Genomic DNA, 24538 nt, shown 5'->3' with positions numbered 1-24538 from the left:
ATTTGCCTATTCTATGTATGTCATGTAAGTGAAATCATACAACATTGTCCTTTTGTGTCTGCCTTATTTCACTTAGCACAAGGTTAATCCATATTGTAGCATGTATCAGAATTTGATTCCTTTTTAGAGCTGGATAATATTCCATTGTATAGATATGCCACATTGTGTTTATCCATTCATCTGTTGGTAGATGTGTGGGTTAGCTATTGTGAATTGAGCTATTATGAGCACTAGTGTATAATTATCTGAGTTCCTACTTTCAATTCTTTTGGGTATATACTCAGAGTGGAATTACTGGATCACATGGTAATTCTATGTTTAGCTTTTGAGAAATCACCAGATATTTTTCCACGGTGGCCATACCATTTTACCTTCCCACCAGCAATGCACAACAAGGGTTCCAATTTCTCCACCTGCTTGCTGACAGTTGTTATTTTCCATTTTTAAAAATTAAAGCATTTTTCATAATAATCTGAATGGGTATGAAGTCTCATTGCGGTTTTGATTCGCCTTTTCCTAATGACTACTGATGCTGAGCATCTTTTCATGTGTTTATTGGCCATTTGTATATTTCTTTGGGGAAATGTCTATTCAAGTTTTGTTTTGTTTTGTTTTGTTTTTGCCATCTTCCTTCTTTCAATGCTCTTCATTTGTTGAATAAATGGGGTCATTTGTCCTATAGAATTTTCCATGTTCTAAATTTTGCTGATCATATCCTAGTAGTATGATTTAACATATTAACATATTCTTCTATCCCCTGAGTTTCCTGTATATTTTAATTAACTCTGGAGGATTGATTCAGTTCAGGTTCAATTACTTTTTCTTTTCCTGACTGAAGAGTTCATAGGTGACACTGTGTACTTCCTATTGCATCACATCAGGAGGCACATTTTATCAGGCTGTTTCCCTTTTCGTGATATTAAGATTAATTAGTGGGCTGAGGTGCAGTCAGCTTTATCCATTATTATAAAGTTTCCCACCAACCTTTCACCTTAAGAGTTTAGCAGCCTTTGATTTTTATTGCCTAGAGCCATTATTGTTGCCTAGAGATTGCAAAATGTTGATTTTCTAATTTTAGCATTTATGGATAAAAGACTTCTATAAAGAAGAAATTTCCCTCATTATCTGGTTGGTTACTGTGAAATAATGTTTGTACAGAAAAGTCAAGTTCAGTGCTTCAGTTTTTATTTTATATACCAGTTTTCAAAATAATGAATTGGCTCACTAGCAACTTCTAAAATACCCACTGCAGTTTAAATTATTTAAAGATCATTGTGAATATATGGATTATTATATATTTGAGGGATTCAGTCCATTGCAGTCATTATTCTTTTTTATGTTTAAATTTTCTCATCTTTGTCCAGTGGAATTCTACAGACTGGCTTCTATGTTTTTGATATGACTCCAGTAGTCTTTGAAAGCTTTCTTGCTTCCTGGAACTGTAGGAAATCTTAGGCTTATCTTGCACATTTCCTGCCCCAGATCTGGGATTACTCATTTTTCCAGTCAGCCCTCATTCCTTTCAGTGTTACTTGTGGAAAATGGTATTTGGAGATCACAACCTAGGTGCTAGGAAAGGCACTCGTTAACTTTTAGCTATTCTTATAGTATTATTTCTGCATCTCTAACTAACATACTTGGGGTACTATTTCTTGAGTTGGCAAATAGAGTCTGCCCTATTTCCTGGGCTCCGTGTTATTCTAGGAGGGCGAGCCCTTCAAATGCTGTATGGTTCTTTTTTCACCAATTGAAATTTTCCAGAAAAGTCTCATGTTTCCTGCCTGGGGATGAGGGGTAATTTCCTCCTTGTCATTTTCTTCTCACTCATTCTAGAATCTGACTGTATATACTTCATACCAGGTCTTACTTATAAATGAACAGCATATGAAGGAGTAGGGAAATTTCTACACTGGTTTCCTTCATTTTGTCCCCTTTACAGTGAAAATCATTTCTATTGGTATGTGCACATAACTGTTCTGACACTATCCACTGCTCAGTGGGGTGAAATTCACACTACCAAAGAAAATTTACTTTGAACATACGAACAAAAAACGTTCATGTGCATAGAAAAAGGAATAAATCACATAAACGAGGCAAATTAGGATAGATTAAAGGTGACTGAGTGTGAATATGGTGGTTACATTGATGGCACAAGTCAAAATACAGGAAGTGGACCTTTGAAGAGCACCTTTGTCAATCAGTATGCCCCAGTCACTTGCCCTAGAGGGATCTAAGATCTAGTAACACATGGGCTTCCTTCCCACAAGCCTATCACTAGGTGGCGCATTACAGTGAAGACAGAAAAACATTTGTAATGACAAAGCAAGTTGGATAACACTTTGGGCAGATATCAGTTTTGGAAACATGCTATATATAACGCTAATTTTGGGGGGACAAGTTTAGTTTGCACTAACCAGTGGTTTCAAACAATACTGGGAACCAGGGCTATTTGCAGTAATGGCAAGTCCTCCTTATCTTGGAGCACCTAATTGTGGTTGTAGGGCAGATTATGTTAATTATTAAAAAGCTACCTTGTGTTAGCTTCAAATCTGTCCTTCTACTCTATGATGCTGGGGATGGGACTCTGCAAATTACATTTATCCTTGGCCAGCTGGCTCCCTTTTATGCTTTGCAGTGGGGGCGATAGGAGGCTGGACAAGAGAGAACGGGCTTGCTCTTTCCTGTTTTGCCTCTTGTTGCTGACACTTTTACATGAGCTATAGCTCTTCACCCTGGCAGTGGCCATTAGTTCCAGGCTCTAGCTTTTTCCAGCCTTTCCGGAATCCACCTTGTGTGCCTCTCAGATGTACCAGCTTCAGGAGGTCCCTCTCTGAGCTTCTGGGCCAGCAGCGCTAGGCAGGCACCTCCCTCACTTCCCAGTTCCAGGTTCCAATAACTGCACCCTCCTCCGTGGGCTCCCCCGCACCCCAGAACGGGCACTGCTTCCTGCGATTACTGTCTCTCTGTGACCTCTGTGTCCCTTTTTGCCTTTTTGGTCCTTTAATAGTTGTTTAACCAATTTTTTTATATTAAATTCTCTCGTTCTGTCTGTTAAAATAGCTGGTGTGGCATCTGTTTTCCTTATTGGACCCTGATTAACATACCTGTATATTGGTAGATATACAAATGGAATAGAAAATTCAGGGAAATATTATGATCCAAGTTATGAGAGGAAAACACCAGGAAATACATGAAAAGGTATTAAAAATTCTATCAGCAAAATCACCCTGGCTCCATGGAGACAGAAAGTAGATTAGTGGTTGCCAGGGCGGTGGAGATGGGGGAGTGGGGAGTGACTAATGGGTATGGGGATTCTTTTGGGGTGATGAAAATGTTCTGGAATTAGATAGCAGTGAGGGTTGCCCAGCTCTGTGAAGATACTAAAAACCAATGAATTGTGCACTTTACAAGGGTAAATCTGTGTTATATGAATTATATCTCAATTTTTAAAAATAGGAACACCCCCTCCCCACCCATAAAATCAGTTTGGCTGCCTTCCGGTCCATCCCCGGCCTGCTCCTCAGCGTTGCAGTCTGTTCTTCACTGACTTGTAAGAATGGTCTTATTAATCTTCAATGACTAGTTAGTCTTCCCAAGAAGAGATGCTTTACTTTGTGTGGCCCCAGCTGGTAGTGGCACCATATAGAGGCAGTTTTTGCAGTCTGTTGTGCCATGGCGTTATTTTGACACTTGTTAAATAAAAGAGGATGGCTGGGCCACTGGGTCACCAACTGAGACAGGAAATTTCTTTGCAGTGGAATGTGTACAACTAAGTTTCTTACTCCTGGCTTTTATGGCAGTGTGAGTTGTCATGGTTATCTGAGATGATCTAATTCACCAAGGACCAAATGTGAGTTCTTTGATCAGGGTTCAGGTACTAGGATGGAGCTGGGAATGTTGTATATGGGACAGTGCCAGTGAAGGTCCCAGCAAGGTGAGACACCTCAGGAATTGCAAGGGAGAGAGTCAGCAGCACTGCTGGGACTGAAGGTACCAAAGAAGGAAACAGTGCTTTCAGAAGCCAGTAAAAGTGGGAACCATATGGAAGGGCTCATCCCGTAGGAGCTGAGTTTGTGAAGAGACACAGCCTCTACCGGAGATGCAGCCCTACCGTCCTCTACCAAGGAGGGAGTGAGAGTTACCCGCCCTACAGCTCTCCTATCTTCTGCTGAAAGTTAACAATGAGTGCCTTTCCTAGCACATAGGTTGTGATCTCCAAATACCATTTTCCACAGAAAAATTTTTTTTCCGTTGGGTCAAGCCCAACTGGAAGTCAGAGAATAAGGGAGCCCCAGGAGGCAGCTTCCCTCTGCACAGAGCAGGGCAGAGAAGAGCTGAGAATGGGTTGCAGGGGGCAAACGGAGAACAACCAGCACCTGGAGTGCCTGGCAAGATGGCCTTGACAGAGTTGCAGGGATTATTTATAGTTTTCTGAATTAAAGTCATGTAAATAGTTTGCACAGCCAGAGCTCTTGGTACATTGCTGACTGCTTCTGCATCCAACTCTTCTTTCCTTCTGGTTCCATGGAGGAAGTTCCCACCTCTTTTCAAAATTGAGGTCCTTCACACACAGGCTCTAGATTCCATGCCTTTTTGCTGTCTTGGCAACCTTATTCCACCAGTCTTTCTTCCTCTTCTAGGTCTTCAGCTTTGTCCTCTCTCTGGGACCCCTCCCACCAGTAGTCTAATATACTCTCCCCTTTTCCTCGCCAACAAACAAAAACCTTTGCATATCTTCTTCATTTCTCATTCACAACTAAACTTCTCCAAATGCTCACACATGCTGCTTTCACTTTCCCATCTCTCATTTCCCTGTTCCATTTCCCCCCCAGTTCCTGCTTCAAATTATTTCTGGTACTAGCTATTATTTTTGACAACTTTATTGAGATGTAATTCACATACCATATAATTCACCTATTTAAAGTGTACAATTCAGTGGTTTTAGTATACTCACAGAGTTGTGCAGCTATCACCACAGTCAATTTTAGAACTGTTCATCACCCCCAAAGAAATACCATACTCATTAGCAGTCATTACCAACTTCCTCTCAACCCTTCTAGCCCTGGGCAGCCACTAATCTACTTTCTGCCTCTACAGGTTTGCTTATTGTAGGCATTTCATACAAAGGGAATCATATAGTATGTGGTATTTTGTGACTGGTGCTTTTTTCACTTAGCACAGTGTCTTCAAAGTTCATTCATATTGTCCCATGTATCAGTACTACATTTCTTTTTACTGCTGAATAATAGTGCATCGTATGGATGGACCACGTTTTAGTTATCCATTCATCAGTTGATAGACATATAGGTTGTTTCCACTTTTTGGCCATTATGAATAATGCTGCTGTGAACATAAATGTACAAGTTTTTGCAAGGACATTTCTCTTGGGTGTATATTTAGGAGTGGAATTGTTGGGTCATATGTTAACTCCAAGTTTAACCCTTTGAAGAACTGGCAGACTTCTCCAAAGTGGCTGCATTATTTTACATTCCCACCAGCAGTGTATGAGGGTTCCAAGTTCTCTGCATCCTTGCCAACACTTATTATTTGTCTTTTTGATTATAGCCTTCCTAGTGGAGTGAAGTGGTATCTCATTGTGGCTTAAATTTGTATTTCCCTAATGGCTAGTGATGTCGAACACTTTTTCATGTGCTTATTAACCTTTTATGTACCTTCTTTTAGAAATGTCTATTCAAATCCTTTGCTCATTTTAAAATTGGATGATCTGTCTTTTTATGTTTTAGTTGTGATAGTTCTTTATATGTTCTAGATACTAGTCCCGTATCAGCTTGCAAAATTTTTCTCCCAGTCTGTGGGTTGTCTTTTTACTTTCTCGATGGTGTCCTTGGAAGCCCCAAAGTTTTAAATTTTGGTGATGTCCAATTCATCTATATATTTTTTTGCTGTTGCTTTGCTTTGGTGTCATATCTAAGAAAAATTTGCCTAATCCAAGATCATGAAGATCCATGCTTATGTTTTTTTGAAGAGTTTTATAGTTTTCGCCCTTACATTTATTTATTTTTAAAAAATATTTATGTATTTTTGGCTGCTTTGGGTCTTCGTTGCTGCGTGCGGGCTTTCTCTAGTTGTGGCGAGTGGGGGCTACTCTTTGTGGTGCGCGGGCTTCTTATTGCGGTGGCTTCTCTTGTTGTGGAGCTCGGGCTCTAGGTGCACGGGCTTCAGTAGCTGCGGCTCGCAGACTCTAGAGCACAGGCTCAGTAGCTGTGGCGCAAGGGCTTAGTTGCTCTGCGGCATGTGGGATCTTCCTGGACCAGGGATCGAACCCGTGTCCCCTGCATTGGCCGGCGGATTCTTAACCACTGTGCCACCAGGGAAGTCCCTCGCCCTTACATTTAGATCTATGCTTCATTTTAAGTTAGTTTTTGTGTACGGTCTAAGGATCTAGTTTCATTATTTTGCAAGTGGATATTCAGTGGTCCTGGCACCGATTATCAAATTCCATTAACTTTATTATTATATAGTATTGGAAACATACAGAAGAATTTATGTGGCATCTTCCCACTTATTCCTGTGACCCTGTTCTTTTAACATAAAAGCTGACTTTATGTTATTTTGTCGAGGTTTCCAGAGATATCATGGGAGTACCAAGATAAACATATGTGTTTAATCTGTCATGTTTGACTAGTAGTCTGGTTTCTTTCTTAGGGGATTTCAAAGCAAGTGGAGGGCGTGTGTAAATAAACACGTGTGTCCAATCTTCCGTGATCAGCTGTGAGTGTCCACTTGCTTAACACTTGTTTTCCTTGCTAGACTGAAGTGGCTCTCAACCACCATTGTCATTCCAAAGTTTAACACTGTGTTGAATAAATTAGAAAGGGTGGAATGAGCGAATGATGGAGCAAAATCTGAAGAGTTCGTGGGGGTGGGGAGGATCAGAGAGTGTCTTCAGGTGGGAGGAGGAACACTGTTTCCCCTGAGACTGAGAAAAGATGAAGATGGGTTCAGATACAGATGAGGTTGTGTAAATCGGGGGGACAAACTTGCAAGTCTCTCTCTCTCAATCTAGTAGCCAAGAAAGGAACACGTGAAGGCAGTACAGAGGGAATATGGGATCTCCCAAGACTTATCTGGGGAGAGGTTGCATAGATAGGCTCGGGTTCCTTTGCAGAGGTGATTTTGAAGGCCCAAGTTGGCTGCTACCATTTACTTTTCTCTTTCCTAAGACGCATGGACATTGTATGTCAAAGGGCCTATTCAATTTTATAATCCAGTTTTCTTTTCTGAATTTAGTTCTCCACTTCTTCCTAAAGCCTTTGCTGACTATTAGAAAAGTTCAAAAGGCAAAAAGCACAGGCTTTTAGAATCACACAAAGCTGGTTTCAAACCCCTATTCTTACCACCTACTGTGTGACCTTGGGCAAATTTTTAATTCTTTCTGAGAGTCAGTTTTCTCATCTGTGAAATGGGTACAATAATATTACCTATCCCAAGAGGTTGTCGTTTAGCTAAATGAGTTCATACACATAAAGCTCTTAAATTGATGCCTGGCATACAACATCATGCTCATTTAAAAACCTCATCACATTTGAATCTCAAAACGACACTTTGGATTGTCCTTTTCATTCTTTTTCTTCTTTTTTTTTTTTTTAATAAGTTTATTTATTTATTTATTTGGCTGCATTGGGTCTTTTATTGCTGCATTGGGGCTTTCTCTAGTTGCAGCGAGCAGGGGCTACTCTTCGTTGTGGTGCACAGGTTTCTCATTGTGGTGGCTTCCCTTGTGTCAGAGCACGGGCTCTAGGTGCGCAGGCTTCGGTAGCTTTGGCACGCAGGCTCAGTAGTTGTGACTCATGGGCTCTAGAGCGCAGGCTCAGTAGTTGTGGCGCACGGGCTTCGTTACTCCATGGCATGTGGGATCTTCCCGGACCAGGGCTCGAACCCGTGTCCCCTGCATTGGCAGGCTGATTCTTAACCACTGCGCCACCAGGGAAGTCCCTGGATTGTCCTTTTTAAAAACCATTTCTCATTTTCAACTTTGACATCTTCATCTCCTAGGCCTTCAGGCTTCTTTCTTTTTGCCCATATGAATGGGAGTGTAGATCTCTGTGTGTGAATGAGTCAGGTAAGGTCAAAAACTTTGAATTTGGGACTTCCCTGGCAGTCCAGTGGTTAAAACTCCATGCTTCCACTACAGGGCCGCAGGTTCGATCCCAGGTCGGGGAACTAAGATCCCGCATGCCACGTGGTGTGGCAAAAAAAAAAGAAAAAATCTTTAAATTTTTCTTCTTTCTCCTTTTCTTTGCTTGAGACTTAGCAGCTGTCTCAAGCTGCTTTTAGCCATTGACACTTTGGGGTCTGAAACATTATGCTGTTGGTCACTATATCTAGGTATTTTCAAATGGCATTAGAGTTTGATAAGTTGAAGTCATATTAATAAATTTCACAGTAGTTTTAAGTATCTGGAAATTAATCGTCATTTCTTTATTTAATAGACATACACAAAAGAATGGGCTGAGGTTCTAAACCACAAAAGTAAGCATGTGGAAGAAGCTGTCAAAGAACTTTTATCAATATTTGAGACTATTTATGAAGTTAAATACAGTGGGAAAACAGCAAAACAGTTACCAGGTAACGTGGCTGGTTACAATGTTTGAATCACAAGTTGTTACAGATACGTTCTCAAGTAGGCACCTTGTGCTTGGCAGGCACCAAAATTCCAGACTCCCAGAAGGAGAGCAGATGTTCAACATAAACCACACCGTTTGCAGTTTAGGCACAGTGAGCCCTTTTTATGAATTAAGGAATGGTGGGCACCCCTCTGAAATCCAAGTTCATAGATACTTACTGGGGACCAACCTTGCAAGCAGGCCTTTCCATGGATAGCAGTCTCTGGCCTGCTATGTTAACTTTTTTTTTGGTACAGCATTCTACCATGCTGGCTGTCACACTGTGTGGGGATGGCATCTAGTGAGTAGAGGCCAGGGATGCTTCTGAATATCCTCCATGGCATAGGACAGCCGCAACAACAAAGCACGTCAGTAGTGCTGAGGTTGAGAAACCCCAAGCTTAAACAAGTATTCGCTGCATCTCTTCTTTCTCTGAGAGGTTTTCCACTTAGTTTAAGTAGTTTTCATCAGAAGTATCAAAAACACGAACATGTCAGCTTAAGATGGCAAACCCAAAAGGTAAACAGGTATTTTAGAAAGAGAGCCTGTAAAAAAAACCCCTCTTTAAATGTTTCTTAATTCTAGGTACTAATACACAGTACAGTATATTTAAAGAGTGTATTTCTTAATAGAATGTCAATTCTGTTGAGATGGGTGATTTAAATTGAATTCAAGGGTGATTTCCCCCAGCAACAAATTTTTAATTTTTTATTTTTTATAAATTTATTTATTTATTTATTTTTGGCTGTGTTGGGTCTTCGTTTCTGTGTGAGGGCTTTCTCCACTTGCGGCGAGCGGGGGCCACTCTTCATCGAGGTGCACAGGCCTCTCACTGTCGCGGCCTCTCCCGTTGCGGAGCACAGGCTCCAGATGCGCAGGCTCAGTAGTTGTGGCTCACGGGCTTAGTTGCTCTGCAGCGTGTGGGATCTTCCCAGACCAGGGCTCGAACCCGTGTCCCCTGAATTGGCAGGCGGATTCTTAACCACTGCGCCACCAGGGAAGCCCCTTACTTTTTAAATTAAGAATTTTTTTAAGAAGGAGCTTCCTGAGAAGGTTTGGTTATATAGAATAAACCAAATGCCAAGTATTAACTGTTATATTTTTGTTTTATCTTTTATCTATAGAACAGAGAAAACATGTTATTTTTGGAAGTGAAACAGAAGAGGGTGAAAGTGCTGATTATGAGACTAATATTGTGCCTGAGGTTGATGTTAATGATAAAGAAGATGAATTTAAAAAGGTATTTATTGTAAAACAACCTTATGCAATTTCACAGAATTATGACTCATAGGATTGTAGATAATCCCAAATGGTGGTTTTTTTTTTTCCAGGCAGTTCTGCAAGCAGTCTGTGTGGATTTATTACCAATTGGATTTATAACAAAATCCAGAAAATAAAATTTTCAATTCTATACTGTAGCATCTGACAAGATACAGCAATCCTTACAGTTTTCCCCAACACTGTCAACTTGTAATGCTATTCTGTCAATTACAGTTTTTATAGTTATCTCCCCCTATTGTGACTGACCGTGTTTTCTTATGTAATAAATGTCACACCTGGGATTGTAGTGCCAATCCATTTGACTCAAAGTGGAGAACTTTGTTCTCAGTTATTGTTTTTAATAGAATTACCTGTATTGCAAGACCGGATTTGATTCACTTGGGGTCCAGGGATCTGCATTTTTTATTAACACTGTGGACTCTCCCGCAGGAGAAACCCCAGGCGGGCAGATTCTCACATTATGCTGAGCTGTGTTGAGAATGAAAGTTGAGGAGGAGACATGGGGATTCTTCATCCTTCTTAGGCCTTCTTGGACCTTCTGGTTGTGCATCAACTCTAAATGCCACTCCCACATTTGTACTACTTCCTGCTTTCTCCTGCTCCCGTCAGTTTTCTTTTAATCCTCCATACTCACCTTTTCATTCTTTCTCCATTTTACATTCTTTTACACTCTCTAACCCACACCCTAACACAGTCTTGGAAATAAACAGCAAACATTTGTTTCACTTTCACCTTCTGGCTCAAGGATGCTATCACTAATTGATCGGGAAACACTTTCCCGCTGAGTCTAGATTTTAGCTGTAGATTGCTTCTCAGTACCGTGCACCAGGCAGCCACTATCAGTTGGTGGGGGTCAGCAGGAGAGTTCTTTGCTTCCAACTGCATTCCCTTTGACACTGGCTGGGGTCCTTAGAGCAAGACTGAGTACCATCGGAGCCTCTCAAAATGGGGGATCACTTGGAGCTGCATCAGTGCAGACATCTCCTAAACAGCCTCTGCCTCTCAAATCCATCTTCCACATCGCTTCCACAGTGGTCTAACGTAAACATCTGATTATGTCATGCCTGCACTTTAGCCTGGTAGTTGACCAACCCGATCATATTCCTCTTTGTTCACACCCGATAAGCCTCCCTTCTGACCCGACTCAACCTGACTGGCCCACCCAGACTCAGAGGGTCAGGGTGTAGGGTGGAGAGGAACAGTGTGGCCAGAGCCTGGCTCCGGATGCGTGAATCACTGTGCAAGCAAGACGTAGTGCCCAGATTCCTGCCCAGGCTCAATATTTATTCTGTGCTCTAACCAATAAATGTGGCTACTTCTTCTCTGGTGGGAAAGAAGGGCTTGCAGAGAGGGACAAACCATGATGCCAGGACGGTGGAAGTTTCATCCCATATATTTTGGTATCATACATATTAAAATATGTTTATCCACCAAGCTGAGATTTTTGAGGTTGGAGACTACATATCCTCTTGTGCCCACACCTCTAAGCATTGAAAAGTGTACCACACTTAAGTGCTTCAGTTTTGTTGATTGAATTATTGAATATTGAACAAACCAGGATTATTTTCAATTAGCTGTTTTTGAATTTTGGCTTTTGAGTAAGGCCTTATAATTTGCTAGGGTGTTTATGAAAGCACACTTTTCATATATTCTTATTTGTTTTAAAAAACAAGTAATTTAGGATTGAATTTATTTCTACAATATAATTGAAATTGTATAGTTTATTATTTTTCTTCTTTCGCATGTCACTTCTAATATTGTATTATTGCTTTGGGGGTGTTAGAGTTTTTATTTTTTGTACCAAATTTAATATGATTTCTCATTACAGGAATGTAAAGAGGTCTACGCTTTTTTCTCTCATCAATTACTAGACAGTCTTCAAAAAGCTACACGGTTATCTTTGGACACAGTGAAAAGAAGAATATTTGTTGGCAGGCAAGTTGCAAATATGCTAAATATGTCTGGTAATACTATCACAACATAACGCTAAAGCACTTTTTATTAATTAATTTTAATAATTGTAAAATTTAAAACACGGCATTTATGAAAAGACTGTATGAAAACAAGCGTGTAATACTGCAAGAACAGTGATAAATGAACAACCATGTTCCTAGCACCCAGGCCAAGACAAAGAACACTGAACACTACCAGTACCCTTACTGGTCCTTCCTCTGCTCACCCAAAGGTAACCACTATCCTGAACTTGATGTTTATCAGTGTCTTGGTTTGCCTGACAGTTTACCCCATGTTTGTATCATTTAATTTTGCCTGTATTTGAACTGTGTTCAGTATTGTTTTTGAGATACATCTATGCTGATACATTTTATTTTCACTTCTGTACAGCTCGAGTATACACATTCTGTTTTATCACTTCTATTGTTGGTGGTTGTTTGGGTTGTTTCCAGTTTGGGCTATTGTGAACATTCTTGTGCATGTCTCCTGCTGCACCTGCTAAGAGTGGAATGGCTGGGCCCTGGGGTGTGTGCATGCCTCAATTTACCAGGCAGTGCCTAGCATGAGAGTGCCCATAGAGCCTCATCCTTGCACACAGTTAATGTCGTTCAATTAAAAAATTGTTGCCAGCATATAGGGTGTGAAATGGCGTCTCACTGGGATTTAAATCATTTAAATCATTTTCCTGGTTACTGATGAGGTTAAACATATTTTCATGTTTACGAGCCATTTGTGCTTTCTCTTTTTAAAAATTTGCCTTCCCTTCCCTTCCTTCCCTTCCCTTTCTTTCCCCCTCTCTTCCTCCCTCTCTCCCTCCTCCTCTTTCCCTCCCTTGTTTCTTCCTTCCTTCTGCCTGTTTTTCTATTGGATTGGATTTATGCATGGATGGTCTCAATATATTATTTTGTTGATGATATTTTTAAACTTCTATTTATGATATTCTTTGCTGCATTTAAAAATATTCAAATCTATCAATCTTTTCCTTAGTAGTTTGTGATTTTTATGTCTTTTAAAAGAAATCTTTCTGTACTTCATAGTATCTTCTAAAAGTTTTAAAGTTTTATCTTTTACAGTTAGGGGTTTAATCCACATGGTATTTATTTTGTGTTTAGTGTGAGGTAGGAGACCAGTATATTTTTCTCCATATGGTTAATTAGTTAAAAGAAAATTAATTTTTCTTTTGGAATGGTTATTTAAATTACACTGAATCTATAGGTAAATTTGGAGAGAATTAGCATCCTTACAATATTGAGTCTTCCATTCAGAGTCATGGATTACCTCTCCATTTATTTGTCTTTTTTATTATTTCTCAATGAAGTTTTGTAATTCCCTGTGTAAAAGTCTTATACATTTTTGTTAGGTTTATTCCTTGGTTATTCATTGCTGAATTTTAATTTAATTGCACTATTAAAATCTCCCAATGTGATAGTGAAGTTGTCAAATTTTCCTTCTGTTTCAGTTGTTGTTTTATATCTTTTAAGGCTATGTTGTTAGGTGCATGCGATGTCGTATAGTTAAGTCTGCCTAGAACACTGTTTATTTTATTTTTATTTGATGAGCCTCTTTATCCATATTAATCTTGATTTCTCAAATTCTTTTTAGTCTGTCATTAATTATACTTTCCCAGATTTTTTGGTATACCTTTTCTATCCCTTCATTTAATTTTTTCCGTGAAGCATTTTTGTTTTACCTTTTAAAAGCATAATATACCTGATATATTTTATTATTGACATAGAGTTGATTTACAACGTTGTGCCAGTCTCTGCTGTACAGCAAAGTGACTCAGTTATACACATATATATAGATACATTCTTCTTTTATGTTCTTTTCTATTATGGTTTATCACAGGATGTTGAGTATAGTTCTCTGTGCTATGCATTAGGACCTGTTGTTTATCCATTCTAAATGTAGTAGTTTGCATCTACCAACCCCAAACTCCCAGTCCATCCCTCTCCCTCCCTCCCTCACCCTTGGCAACCACAAGTCTGTTCTCTATGTCTATGAGTCTTATACCTGATATTTTTATTTAATCTGATTATTTCTGCCTTTTAAAGAGTTTAATCTGCTTACATTTTTGTGATTTTTTAATATAGTTACACTTAATTTATGACATTTTATTTTGTGGTTTCTTACTATCCTTCTTCTTCGGTTCATTTATTATCTGTTATCTTTGGAATGGATAATTTTCCCCTTTTATTCTCTTTCCTATACTTAAGTTCTTTCAGTAGTTACCTTCAAATATAGAATACATATATTTAGCTCTATTTAAAAAAAATACTGTGTATAGTTTTTTCAGTTTTCTCGTTTCTAACTACAAGGGCCTTGGCATGAAGTCTATCTACTTTCTCATTCTTTTATTTATTTATTTTTTTAACATCTTTATTGGAGTATAATTGCTTTACAATGTTGTGTTACTTTCTGCTGTATCACAAAGTGAATCAGTTATATGTATACATATATCCCCATATCCCCTCCCTCTTGCATCTCCCTCCCACCCTCCCTATCCCACCCTTCTACGTGGTCACAAAGCACTGAGCTGATCTCCCTGTGCTATGCAGCTGCTTCCCACTAGCTATCTATTTTACATTTGGCAGTGTATATATGTCAATGCCACTCTCTCACTTCATCCCAGCTTACTCTTCCCCATCCCTGTGTCCTCAAATCCATTCTCTATGTCTGCATCTTTAATCCTATCCTGCCCCTAGGTTCATCAGAAGCTTTTTTTTTTTTTAGATTCCATATATATGTGTTAGCATACAGCATTTGTTTTTCTCTTTCTGACTTACTTCACCCTGTAACAGACTCTAGGTCCATCCAACTCACTATAAATAACTCAATTTCATTTCTTTTTATGGCTGAGTAATATTCCATTGTATATATGTGCCACATCTCCTTTATCCATTCATCTGTCGATGGACACTTAGGATGCTTCCATGTCCTGGCTATTGTAAACAGTGCTGCAATGAACATTGTGGTACATGACTCTTTTTGAATTATGGTTTTCTCAGGGTATATGCCCAGTAGTGGGATTGCTGGGTCATATGGTAGTTCTATTTTTAGTTTTGTAAGGAACCTCCATACTGTTCTCCGTAGTGACTGTATCAGTTTACATTCCCACCAACAGTGCAAGAGGGTTCCCTTTTCTCCACACCCTCTCCAGCATTTATTGTTCGTAGATTTTTTGATGATGGCCATTCTGACTGGTGTGAGGTGATACCTCATTGTCGTTTTGATTTGCATTTCTCTAATGATTAGTGATGTTGAGCATTCTTTCATGTGTTTGTTGGCAATCTGTATGTCTTCTTTGGAGAAATGTCTATTTAGGTCTTCTGCCCATTGGGTTGTTTGTTTTTTTGATATTGGGCTGCATGAGCTGCTTGTATATTTTGGAGATTAATCCTTTGTCAGTTGCTTCATTTGCAAATATTTTCTCCCATTCTGAGGGTTGTCTTTTGGTCCTGTTTATGGTTTCCTTTGCTGTGCAGAAGCTTGTAAGTTTCATTAGGTCCCATTTGTTTATTTTTGTTCTTATTTCCATTTCTCTAGGAGATGGGTCAAAAAGGATCTTGCTGTGATTTATGTCAAAGAGTGTTCTTCCTATGTTTTCCTCTAAGAGCTTTATAGTGTCTGCCCTTACATTTAGGTCTTTAATCCATTTTGAGTTTATTTTTGTGTTTGGTGTTAGGAAGTGTTCTAATTTAATTCTTTTACATGTAGCTGTCCAGTTTTCCCAGCACCACTTATTGAAGAGGCTGTCTTTTCTTCACTGTATATTCTTGCCTCCTTTATCAAAGATAAGGTGACCATATGTGCGTGGGTTTATCTCTGGGCCATTTATCCTGTTCCATTGATCTATATTTCTGTTTTTGTGCCAGCACCATACAGTCTTGATTACTATAGCTTTGTAGTATAGTCTGAAGTCAGGGAGCCTGATTCCTCCAGCTCCATTTTTCTTTCTCAAGATTAATGTGTCATTTAAAGCTTGTGTTTCCTTATTTATTTTCATTTTGGATGATCTGTCCTTTGGTGAAAGTGGGGTGTTAAAGTCCCCTACTATGATGTGTTACTCTCGATTTCCCCTTTTATGGCTGTTAGTATTTGCCTTATGTATTGAGGTGCTCCTATGTTGGGTGCGTAAATATTTACAATTGTTATATCTTCTTCTTGGATCGATCCCTTGATCATTATGTAGTGTCCTTCTTTGTGTCTTGTAATAGTCTTTATTTTAAAGTCTATTTTGTCTAATATGAGAATTGCTACTCCAGCTTTCTTTTGATTTCCATTTGCATGGAATATCATTTTCCATTCCCTCACTTTCAGTCTGTATGTGTCCCTAGGTCTGAAGTGGGTCTCTTGTAGACAGCATATATATGGGTCTCGTTTTTGTATCCATTCAACTAGTCTATGTCTTTTGGTTGGATCATTGAATCCATTTACATTTAAGGAAAATATCGATATGTATGTTCGTATTACCATTTTCTTAATTGTTTTGGGTTTTTTATTGTAGGTGTTTCCCTTCTCTTGTGTTTCCTGCCTAGAGAAGTTCCTTTAGCATTTGTTGTAAAGCTGGTTTGGTGGTGCTGAACTCTCTCAGCTTTTGCTTGTCTGTAAAGGTTTTAATTTCTCCATCAAATCTGAATGAGATCCTTGCTGGGTAGAGTAATCTTGGTTGTAGGTTTTTCTCCTTCATCACTTTAAATATGTCCTGCCACTCCCTTCTGGCTTGCAGAGTTTCTGCTGAAAGATCAGCTGTTAACCTTATGGGGATTCCCTTGTGTGTTATTTGTTGTTTTTCCCTTGCTGCTTTTAATATGTTTTCTTTGTATTTAATTTTTGATAGTTTGATTAATATGTGTCTTGGCGTGTTTCTCCTTGGATTTATCCTGTATAGGACTCTCTGTGCTTCCTGGACTTGATTAACTATTTCCTTTCCCATATTAGGGAAGTTTTCAAGTATAATCTCTTCAAATATTTTCTCAGTCCCTTTCTTTTTCTCTTCTTCTTCTGGGACCCCTATAATTCGAATGTTGGTGCATGTAATGTTGTCCCAGAGGTCTCTGAGACTGTCCTCAGTTCTTTTCATTCTTTTTTCTTTATTCTGCTCTGCACTAGTTATTTCCACTATTTTATCTTCCAGGTCACTTATCTGCTCTTCTGCCTCAGTTATTCTGCTATTGATCCCTTCTAGAGAATTTTTAATTTCATTTATTGTGTTGTTCATCATTGTTTGTTTGCTCTTTAGTTCTTCTAGGTCCTTGTTAAACGTTTCTTGTATTTTCTCTCTTCTATTTCCAAGATTTGGGATCATCTTTACTATCATTATTCTGAATTCTTTTTCAGGTAGACTGCCTATTTCCTCTTCATTTGTTAGGTCTGGTGGGTTTTTACCCTGCTCCTTCATCTGCTCTGTGTTTCTCTGTCTTCTCATTTTGCTTAACTTACTGTGTTTGGAGTCTCCTTTTCACAGGCTGCAGGTTCATAGTTCCCGTTGTTTTTGGTATCTGTTCCCAGTGTCTAAGGTTGGTTCAGTGGGTTGTGTAGGCTTCCTGGTGGAGGGGACTAGTGCCTGTGTTCTGGTGGATGAGGCTGGATCTTGTCTTTCTGGTGGGCAGGTCCACGTCTGGTGGTTTGTTTTGGGGTGTCTGTGGCCTTATTATGATTTTAGGCAGCCTCTCTGCTAATGGGTGGGGTTGTGTTCCTGTCTTGCTAGTTGTGTGGCATAGGGTGTCCAGCACTGTAGCTTGCTGCTCATTGAGTGGAGCTGGGTCTTAGCATTGAGATGGAGATCTCTGGGAGATTTTCACCGTTTGATATTACGTGGAGCTGGGAGGTCTCTTGTGGACCAGTGTCCTGAAGTTGGCTCTCCCACCTCAGAGGCACAGCACTGACTCTTAGCTGGAGAACCAAGATCCTTTCATCCACACGGCTCAGAATAAAAGGGAGAAAAAATAGAAAGAAAGAAAGAAAGAGGATAAAATAAAATAAAATAAAGTAAAATAATATAAAGTTATTAAAATAAAAAAATAATTAAGAAAATAATTTTAAAAAGTAAAAAAACAAAAAAACAACAAAAAAAATGGACGGACCAAACCCTAGGACAGATGGGAAAAGCAAAGCTATACAGGCAAAATCACACACAGAAGCATAGACATACACACTAAGAAAAAGAGAAAAAGGGGGAAAAAATATATCTTTGCTCCCAAAGTCCACTCCCTCAATTTGGGATGATTCGTTGTCTATTCAGGTATTCCACAGATGGAGGGTGCATCAAGTTGATTGTGGAGCTTTAATTCGCTGCTCCTGAGGCTGCTGGGAGAAATTTCCCTTTCTCTTCTTTGTTCCCACAGCTCCCAGGGTTCAGCTTTGGATTTGGCCCCGCCTCTGTGTGTAGGTTGCCTGAGGGCGTCTATTCTTCGCTCAGACAGAACAGGGTTAAAGGAGCAGCTGCTTTGGGGGCTCTGGCTCACTCAGGCCGCGGGGAGGGAGGGGTACGTACATGGGGCGAGCCTGCGACGGCAGAGGCCGGGGTGACGTTGCACCAGCCTGAGGCGCGCCGTGCGTTCTCCCGGGGAAGTTGTCCCTGGATCACGGGACCCTGGCAGTGGTGGGCTGCACAGGCTCCCGGGAGGGGCGGTGTGGATAGTGACCTGTGCTTGCTCACAGGCTTCTTGGTGGCAGCGGCAGCAGCCTTAGTGTCTCATGCCCGTCTCTGTGGTCCGTGCTGATAGCCGCGGCTCACGCCCGTCTCTGGAGCTCCTTTAAGCGGCGCTCTGAATCCCCTCTCCTTGCGCGCCGTGAAATAAAGAGGCAAGAAAAAGTCTCTTGCCTCTTCGGCAGCTCCAGACTTTCCTGGCCTCCCTCCCGGCTAGCTGTGGCGCACTAGCCCCCTTCAGGCTGTGTTCACGCCGCCAACCCCAGTCCTCTCCCTGGGATCCGACTGAAGCCCGAGCCTCAGCTCCCAGCCCCCGCCTGCCCCGGCGGCTGAGCAGACAAGCCTCTCGGGCTGGTGAGTGCTGCTCAGCGCCAAGCCTCTGTGCGGGAGTCTCTCCGCTTTGCCCTCCACATCCCTGTTGCTGCGCTCTCCTCCGCGGCCCCGAAGCTCCCCCCTCCGCCACCCGCAGTCTCCACCCGCGAAGGGGCTTCCTAGTGTGTGGAAACCTTTCCTCCTTCACAGCTCCCTCCCACTGGTGCAGGTCCTGTCCCTATCCTTTGTCTCTGTTTTTTCTTTTTTCTTTTGCCCTACCCAGGTATGTGGGGAGTTTCTTGCCTTTTGGGAAGTCTGAGGTCTTCTGCCAGCATTCAGTAGGTGTTCTATAGGAGCAGTTCCACATGTAGATGTATTTCTGATGTATTTGTGGGGAGGAAGGTGATCTCCACGTCTTACTCTTCCGCCATCTTTAAGCTCTCCTCCGCTTGCTTGCTTTTAGTTCAAAGAGTTCCTTGCAATAATATGTTTATCTGGGAACCATTGACCCTGAATGCTAAAGTTGGGTCTCCACTGTGAATGTGGCGGCTTTATGTTTCTTGTGATTATTTTTCCCCCCAGTCTGCTTGTAGTTATGAATGGAGGTGTAGCTTTTCAGTAATGATAACATTTCTTGCTATGGAAAGTTTACATTTATTATAATTTTGTCTGGGATGGGGACAGAGATCAGGCAGAGGGAGATAACCAAACTAATTTGCAGCGCTGATATGTGTCATTCATTAATTGCACTCATGTGTCTGTCTGTGTATCTGTACTTCTGTCTGAGCATAACTGATATTGTTTAAAAAGGCAGTTTTTAGAAGGTTTTGACTAGAAACCTCCTGTTTAATCTTGTACACACAAAAAAATAAAGTATATGAAGTCATATGCTTTTTGTTGGTGATTTTCAGCATCTGTTGTGGGGCTGGGAAAAAGGAGTGCTTTTAGTAAACATTTTTAGGTTGTACTTTACTGAGAGAAAGCAACGTTAAAATACTAGAAAATGGGTAGGAGACTAGTATTTCACTTCAGAGAATATTAAATCATTCAGTGTTCTTAATTTACAAACTAGTTTATGAAATTTATGGTTCCATTGTAAATAACATTCTCTTCATTAATTCAGTATTTTGAAAATTGTCTTTATTTTTTTTAGAATTGAAACTTGTAGCATAACCAAGCTATTTATGAAATTTTAGGTTAAGGTTTATAAGTTAAATGTCCATCTTATTACAGCCCTTATGGACGAAAGCGGTCAGAAGATGTTATTTCCTTTCTAAAATCTGAAGTACATCTTGTGATTCCTAATGTCGTAAGTATTATTAAATATACAAGTTACTACAGTGATATTTTGCTAATGTATTTAAGAAGTATAGCATTAGAACTGAACTTTTATTTAATCTCTTGGTCCTCTGTGCTTTTTGACTTCACCTCTGTATTTAACAAAAATCAAAGTGTATCATTTATATCTATTATAAAAATTACTTCTGCAGAGCTCATGGTGTATTGAAGGTTGGTGTAAGAGTTAAATATCTGTTGGGCTATCAGTTAGCAAGTACCCTACAAATCATCTTGATTTTTCTTACTTCAGACATTAAATTATCTAAATAAGGCCATCTCAGAAGTCCAAATCCCTATACTGAACACCCAACTGTAAGACAACCCATGGCAGAATAGAAACAAAGAAAGAATGAGAGAGCCTGTGCCCTGAGTTCATGGGTCCCTTGTGCCTTCTTAGGGCACTTTTCTCTACCACCCCTCTGGCTGCTTATTGGCATCTGGAACACCAAGCCATACAGGATGACTAAGGTGCATTCTGTGACGAGCCAAGGGTTAAGGCCAGGCAGGAACAATCTATGGCTCACCTGACACCACATCTACACAGTCCGGCCTCCTGGAGGACAACTTCTTGGCTTATTTGGTGCATTTCAAAGAACTGAGGTCAAAATCTTGGCAGTATAGTTTCTTCAGTTACTCTGCTTCATGGACATCCAACACCTGCCCACAATATTTGGCTGCATCCAGCCCCCCTCACAGGGAAAGGATGGCAAGTTCTATGTTTGACCTTTCTGCCTGCAGGAATTGGTAGAATAGGAAAGCTTGAAGATCGGTAAAGTCTGCAGCCTACCTTCCTCTACCATCCCTCTCCTCGAAGCAGCCTTCCACTGGGCCAGCAGAGGCTTTCCCCGCTCAGTGGGGAACAGGCGTGGTGAGAATCAGAGGGATGCATTTGTATGTGTTGGCAGCACCAGGAACTTGTTTCTTCTTTCCACAGGTAATGGTTCCTAGTTTGGATGACATTCAACAAGCCATTAACCGTATGATCCAGTTAACCCTGGAGGTCAGCAGAGGAGTGGCTCACTGGGGGCAACAGCAGACCCGTCACGTCAAGACTGTCATTAGCAGCCCCTCCCATACCACTACTGATGGGACCCATCCGAGCACAGGAAAGCAGTTGAAGAAGGAAGACAGTAAGAATGTTAAAACAAATCTCAGATGAATAGAGTCTTAGAACCATAACAGTTAGTAAATGCTCTTTCTGATTCTTCCTGGGTATGACAGCCTATAGGTATTTTTAAACTCATTTTTATATGTGGATTGGTTAAATTTTACATTAAAAAAAACTAGTGTTCTCCATCTTCCATCTTAAACATAGCATGCAGACATTTCAGATTTTGATCATGGGTGAACAAGGATATTTATCACTGTTCTACTACCATAGTCTCAGATTCAAAGTTAAAAATGAAAATAAACCTTAGAACTAATTCTATTTTCAGCATTGTATTTGATCTGATAAACTTAGTTTGCTAGAACTTGGTGCTTAGAAAATCTGGGTCATGTGTTCTTTGTACATGAAATATATATAAGCTATTCCCTTAAATAATTATGAGTGTGATATGATACTGACCCAAAATTCCATGGACATTTTTGGATACTTTCTTGTATAGAAAGCCAAATTCTTTTTTTCTTTTTTGCTGTTCTGCCACATTAACATTTTTATTTATTTATTTTTGACAAAAGTTATACATATTTGAGGTGTACTGCATGATGTTCTGATGTACGTATACCTTTGTGAAGTGGTTACCACAATCAAAGTAAATAACATATTCATCACCTCCCATAGTTAACCATTTTTTGTGTGTGTGGTGAGAACACTTGAGGTCAACTCTCTTAGCAAATTTCAAGTATACATTATTATTAACTATAGTCACCATACTACACATTATGTTTCTAGAATTTAGTCATCATATTAGTGAAAGTTTGTACCCTTTGATCAACATCTCCACTTTTCTTCCACCCCACCCCAAGTAAGTATCATTTATTGATACTTCAGCTAACTGTTGCCATGCAAGAATACCAGATTAAACCATTTTAAAAGAGAAGGTGGCAATCTGGAATTTTTCATGAAATCTCATGATTTTTTAATTGTTAACAACTGCTTTAAAAAAGTAAGGAATTGTTTGGGCCAAACAAAAGTATCCATATGGTCTCTGCTTGATGGAGAATACTTGAGAGTTTCAGTCAAGGCTGTGACATGACTAGGTTTCGGCAAGAGATGTTTATGGTGGTTGTGTGATCTTTATATACCAGATGCTGGGTTGAAGACAAGCATATGTTGTCTCATTTAATCCTCACAAGTATTTCCATGAAGATTAAATAATTGGCTTAAGGTCATTTGGGTAGTAAACGTAGTGGCTCTCCTGTAACCACAAGCCTGTTCTGTAGGGTAGCAATTTCAACTCTTCTGATCTTTCCTTGGAGGACGTTTTGTTTTGGGGGAGTGGTTAATCAGTGTCTTTCAGTTCTCTCCTCTGAATAACAGTTTCCCCATTTTAAAGAAACCTAGACTTCAAAATCTGACACAGTAGTTTAATAAGAGTAAGTGAAGCTAGCGAGAGAATAGCTCTTAATTACTTGGAACGGGGTGGGGGGGTCTTTAAGAAAATAAAGTTTAAAAAGTCTATAAATATTACAATTGATAGTATTTAAAGTTGAATATAGGAGTTATCTATAGGATAAAAATGTCTGTTTTCAGAATCTTTTGAAGAAATTATCCCCGCACGGAAGCTGAAGAATTTTTATCCAGGTGTGGCAGAGCACAAAGATATTTCCAAGCTGGTCCTCCTCCTTTCTTCCTCTGTGAATTCTCTCAGAAAGGTGGCTCATGAGGCCCTGCAGGACTTTCAAAAGTACAAGACGCTCTGGACAGAGGACCGAGACGTGAAAGTGAAGGTATGTTTCCGCTACTTGTGATGCAGTTTGGTGTTTTTTTTAACACCTTTATTAGAGTATAATTGCACTACAATGTTGTGTTAGTTTCTGCTGCATAACAAAGTGAATCAGCTATATGTATACATATATCCCCATATCCCCCCCCTCTTGTGTCTCCCTCCCACCCCTCTAGGTGGTCACAAAGCACCGAGCTGATCTCCCTGTGCTATGCAGCTGCTTCCCACTAGCTATCTATTTTACATTTGGTAGTGTATATATGTCCATGCCACTCTCTCATGTCGTCCCAGCTTACCCTTCCCCCTCCCTGTGTCCTCAAGTCCGTTCTCTATGTCTGCGTCTTTATTCCTGTCCTGCCCCTAGGTTCTTCAGAACCATTTTTTTTTTTTTTTTTGATTCCATATATATGTGTTAGCATACAATATTTGTTTTTCTCTTTCTGACTTACTTCACTCTGTATTGTTTATCTCTAACTCCTGTGGGAGGACCAAGAAAACATCAGTGATAATGATGAGAACTCAAGAACAGAGGCCGAGAACCTGTAAATGCCACACACCTAACACATCATGTCTTGCATAATCCTCACATTGACACTGGGGCAGTTGATAATAATGAGGTTCAGGCAGATTTTGTTTAATTTGCTTAAACATTTGAGTACTAATTATGTTCCAGACATGCCCAGAGGCCGGGTATTCAAGGGTGTGTCCAGCTTACATAGGCTCAGCTGTATATTTGGTTAGAGATTCAAGGAAAGTTTAGAACTCTGAATAACCATTCAGAAATGTGAAATTCCCTCACATAGCTTCCTCTTTCAGTGCTAACTGTTCATCCCTTTCTCTACCGAGCCACTGGCCTGATAGCACATACAAGAGGAAAAATATATAAGCAGAGGCAGTTTTCTAATTCAACTATTAGAGGCGTAAGATTTACATTGTCAAAAAGCCGAAGAAAATGTTGATTCTTTCCTTGCTACAGGAGTTTTTGGCTAACAACCCCTCTCTGACTGAAATCAGATCCGAAATTCTACACTATGCTACTTTTGAGCAGGAGATTGATGAGTTGAAGCCTATTATAGTTGTAGGAGCACTTGAATTGCATACAGGTATTTTATAAATATTATGTGAAGTGTCTGTATTTTCACATGAAATGTTACTTCATTTAGAAAGCAGTTATTAAGCTACCTTGGTACAATATTATAAATATTAAGTATTTCTGGACCACCAATATTGTTCATATATATGCTATATATATTATATATTTTCATATATTACGTATATATAATATTATACCAAAGTGACTTAATGTACTTGATACTAAATTGGCACTCAAACAACTAAAACTACAGGGGGAACTACAGGTTACTGCGAGGAGGGGATTGTGTACATGGGATAAGAGTCAAAACAGTTTGAGGTCTCCTGAGAAGTTAGTCCAGTTGGGGTTAGAGTATCAGAGGATTATGAGACAACCACTTAATGTCTGAAATCAA

At 39.9% G+C, this 24538-nt stretch overlaps 1 protein-coding gene across 1 annotated transcript in view; it reads left to right on the top strand.

Moving 5' to 3' along the window:
* The window catches only part of LOC118904403 (dynein heavy chain 8, axonemal), a 325133-nt gene that overhangs the window by 52742 nt on the left and 247853 nt on the right, over positions 1 to 24538 (top strand). The window contains exons 19-25 of the mRNA XM_036870462.1: positions 8454 to 8589; positions 9752 to 9867; positions 11737 to 11843; positions 20059 to 20134; positions 21098 to 21293; positions 22859 to 23055; positions 24028 to 24154. Coding sequence (XP_036726357.1) covers positions 8454 to 8589; positions 9752 to 9867; positions 11737 to 11843; positions 20059 to 20134; positions 21098 to 21293; positions 22859 to 23055; positions 24028 to 24154 — 955 coding nt within the window. The remainder of the gene's footprint in view (positions 1 to 8453; positions 8590 to 9751; positions 9868 to 11736; positions 11844 to 20058; positions 20135 to 21097; positions 21294 to 22858; positions 23056 to 24027; positions 24155 to 24538) is intronic.

The sequence above is a fragment of the Balaenoptera musculus genome, chromosome 11 (genome assembly GCF_009873245.2).
Source record: "Balaenoptera musculus isolate JJ_BM4_2016_0621 chromosome 11, mBalMus1.pri.v3, whole genome shotgun sequence".
NCBI classification, from domain to species: domain Eukaryota; kingdom Metazoa; phylum Chordata; class Mammalia; order Artiodactyla; family Balaenopteridae; genus Balaenoptera; species Balaenoptera musculus.
This window is presented reverse-complemented; position numbering and strand designations above follow the sequence as displayed.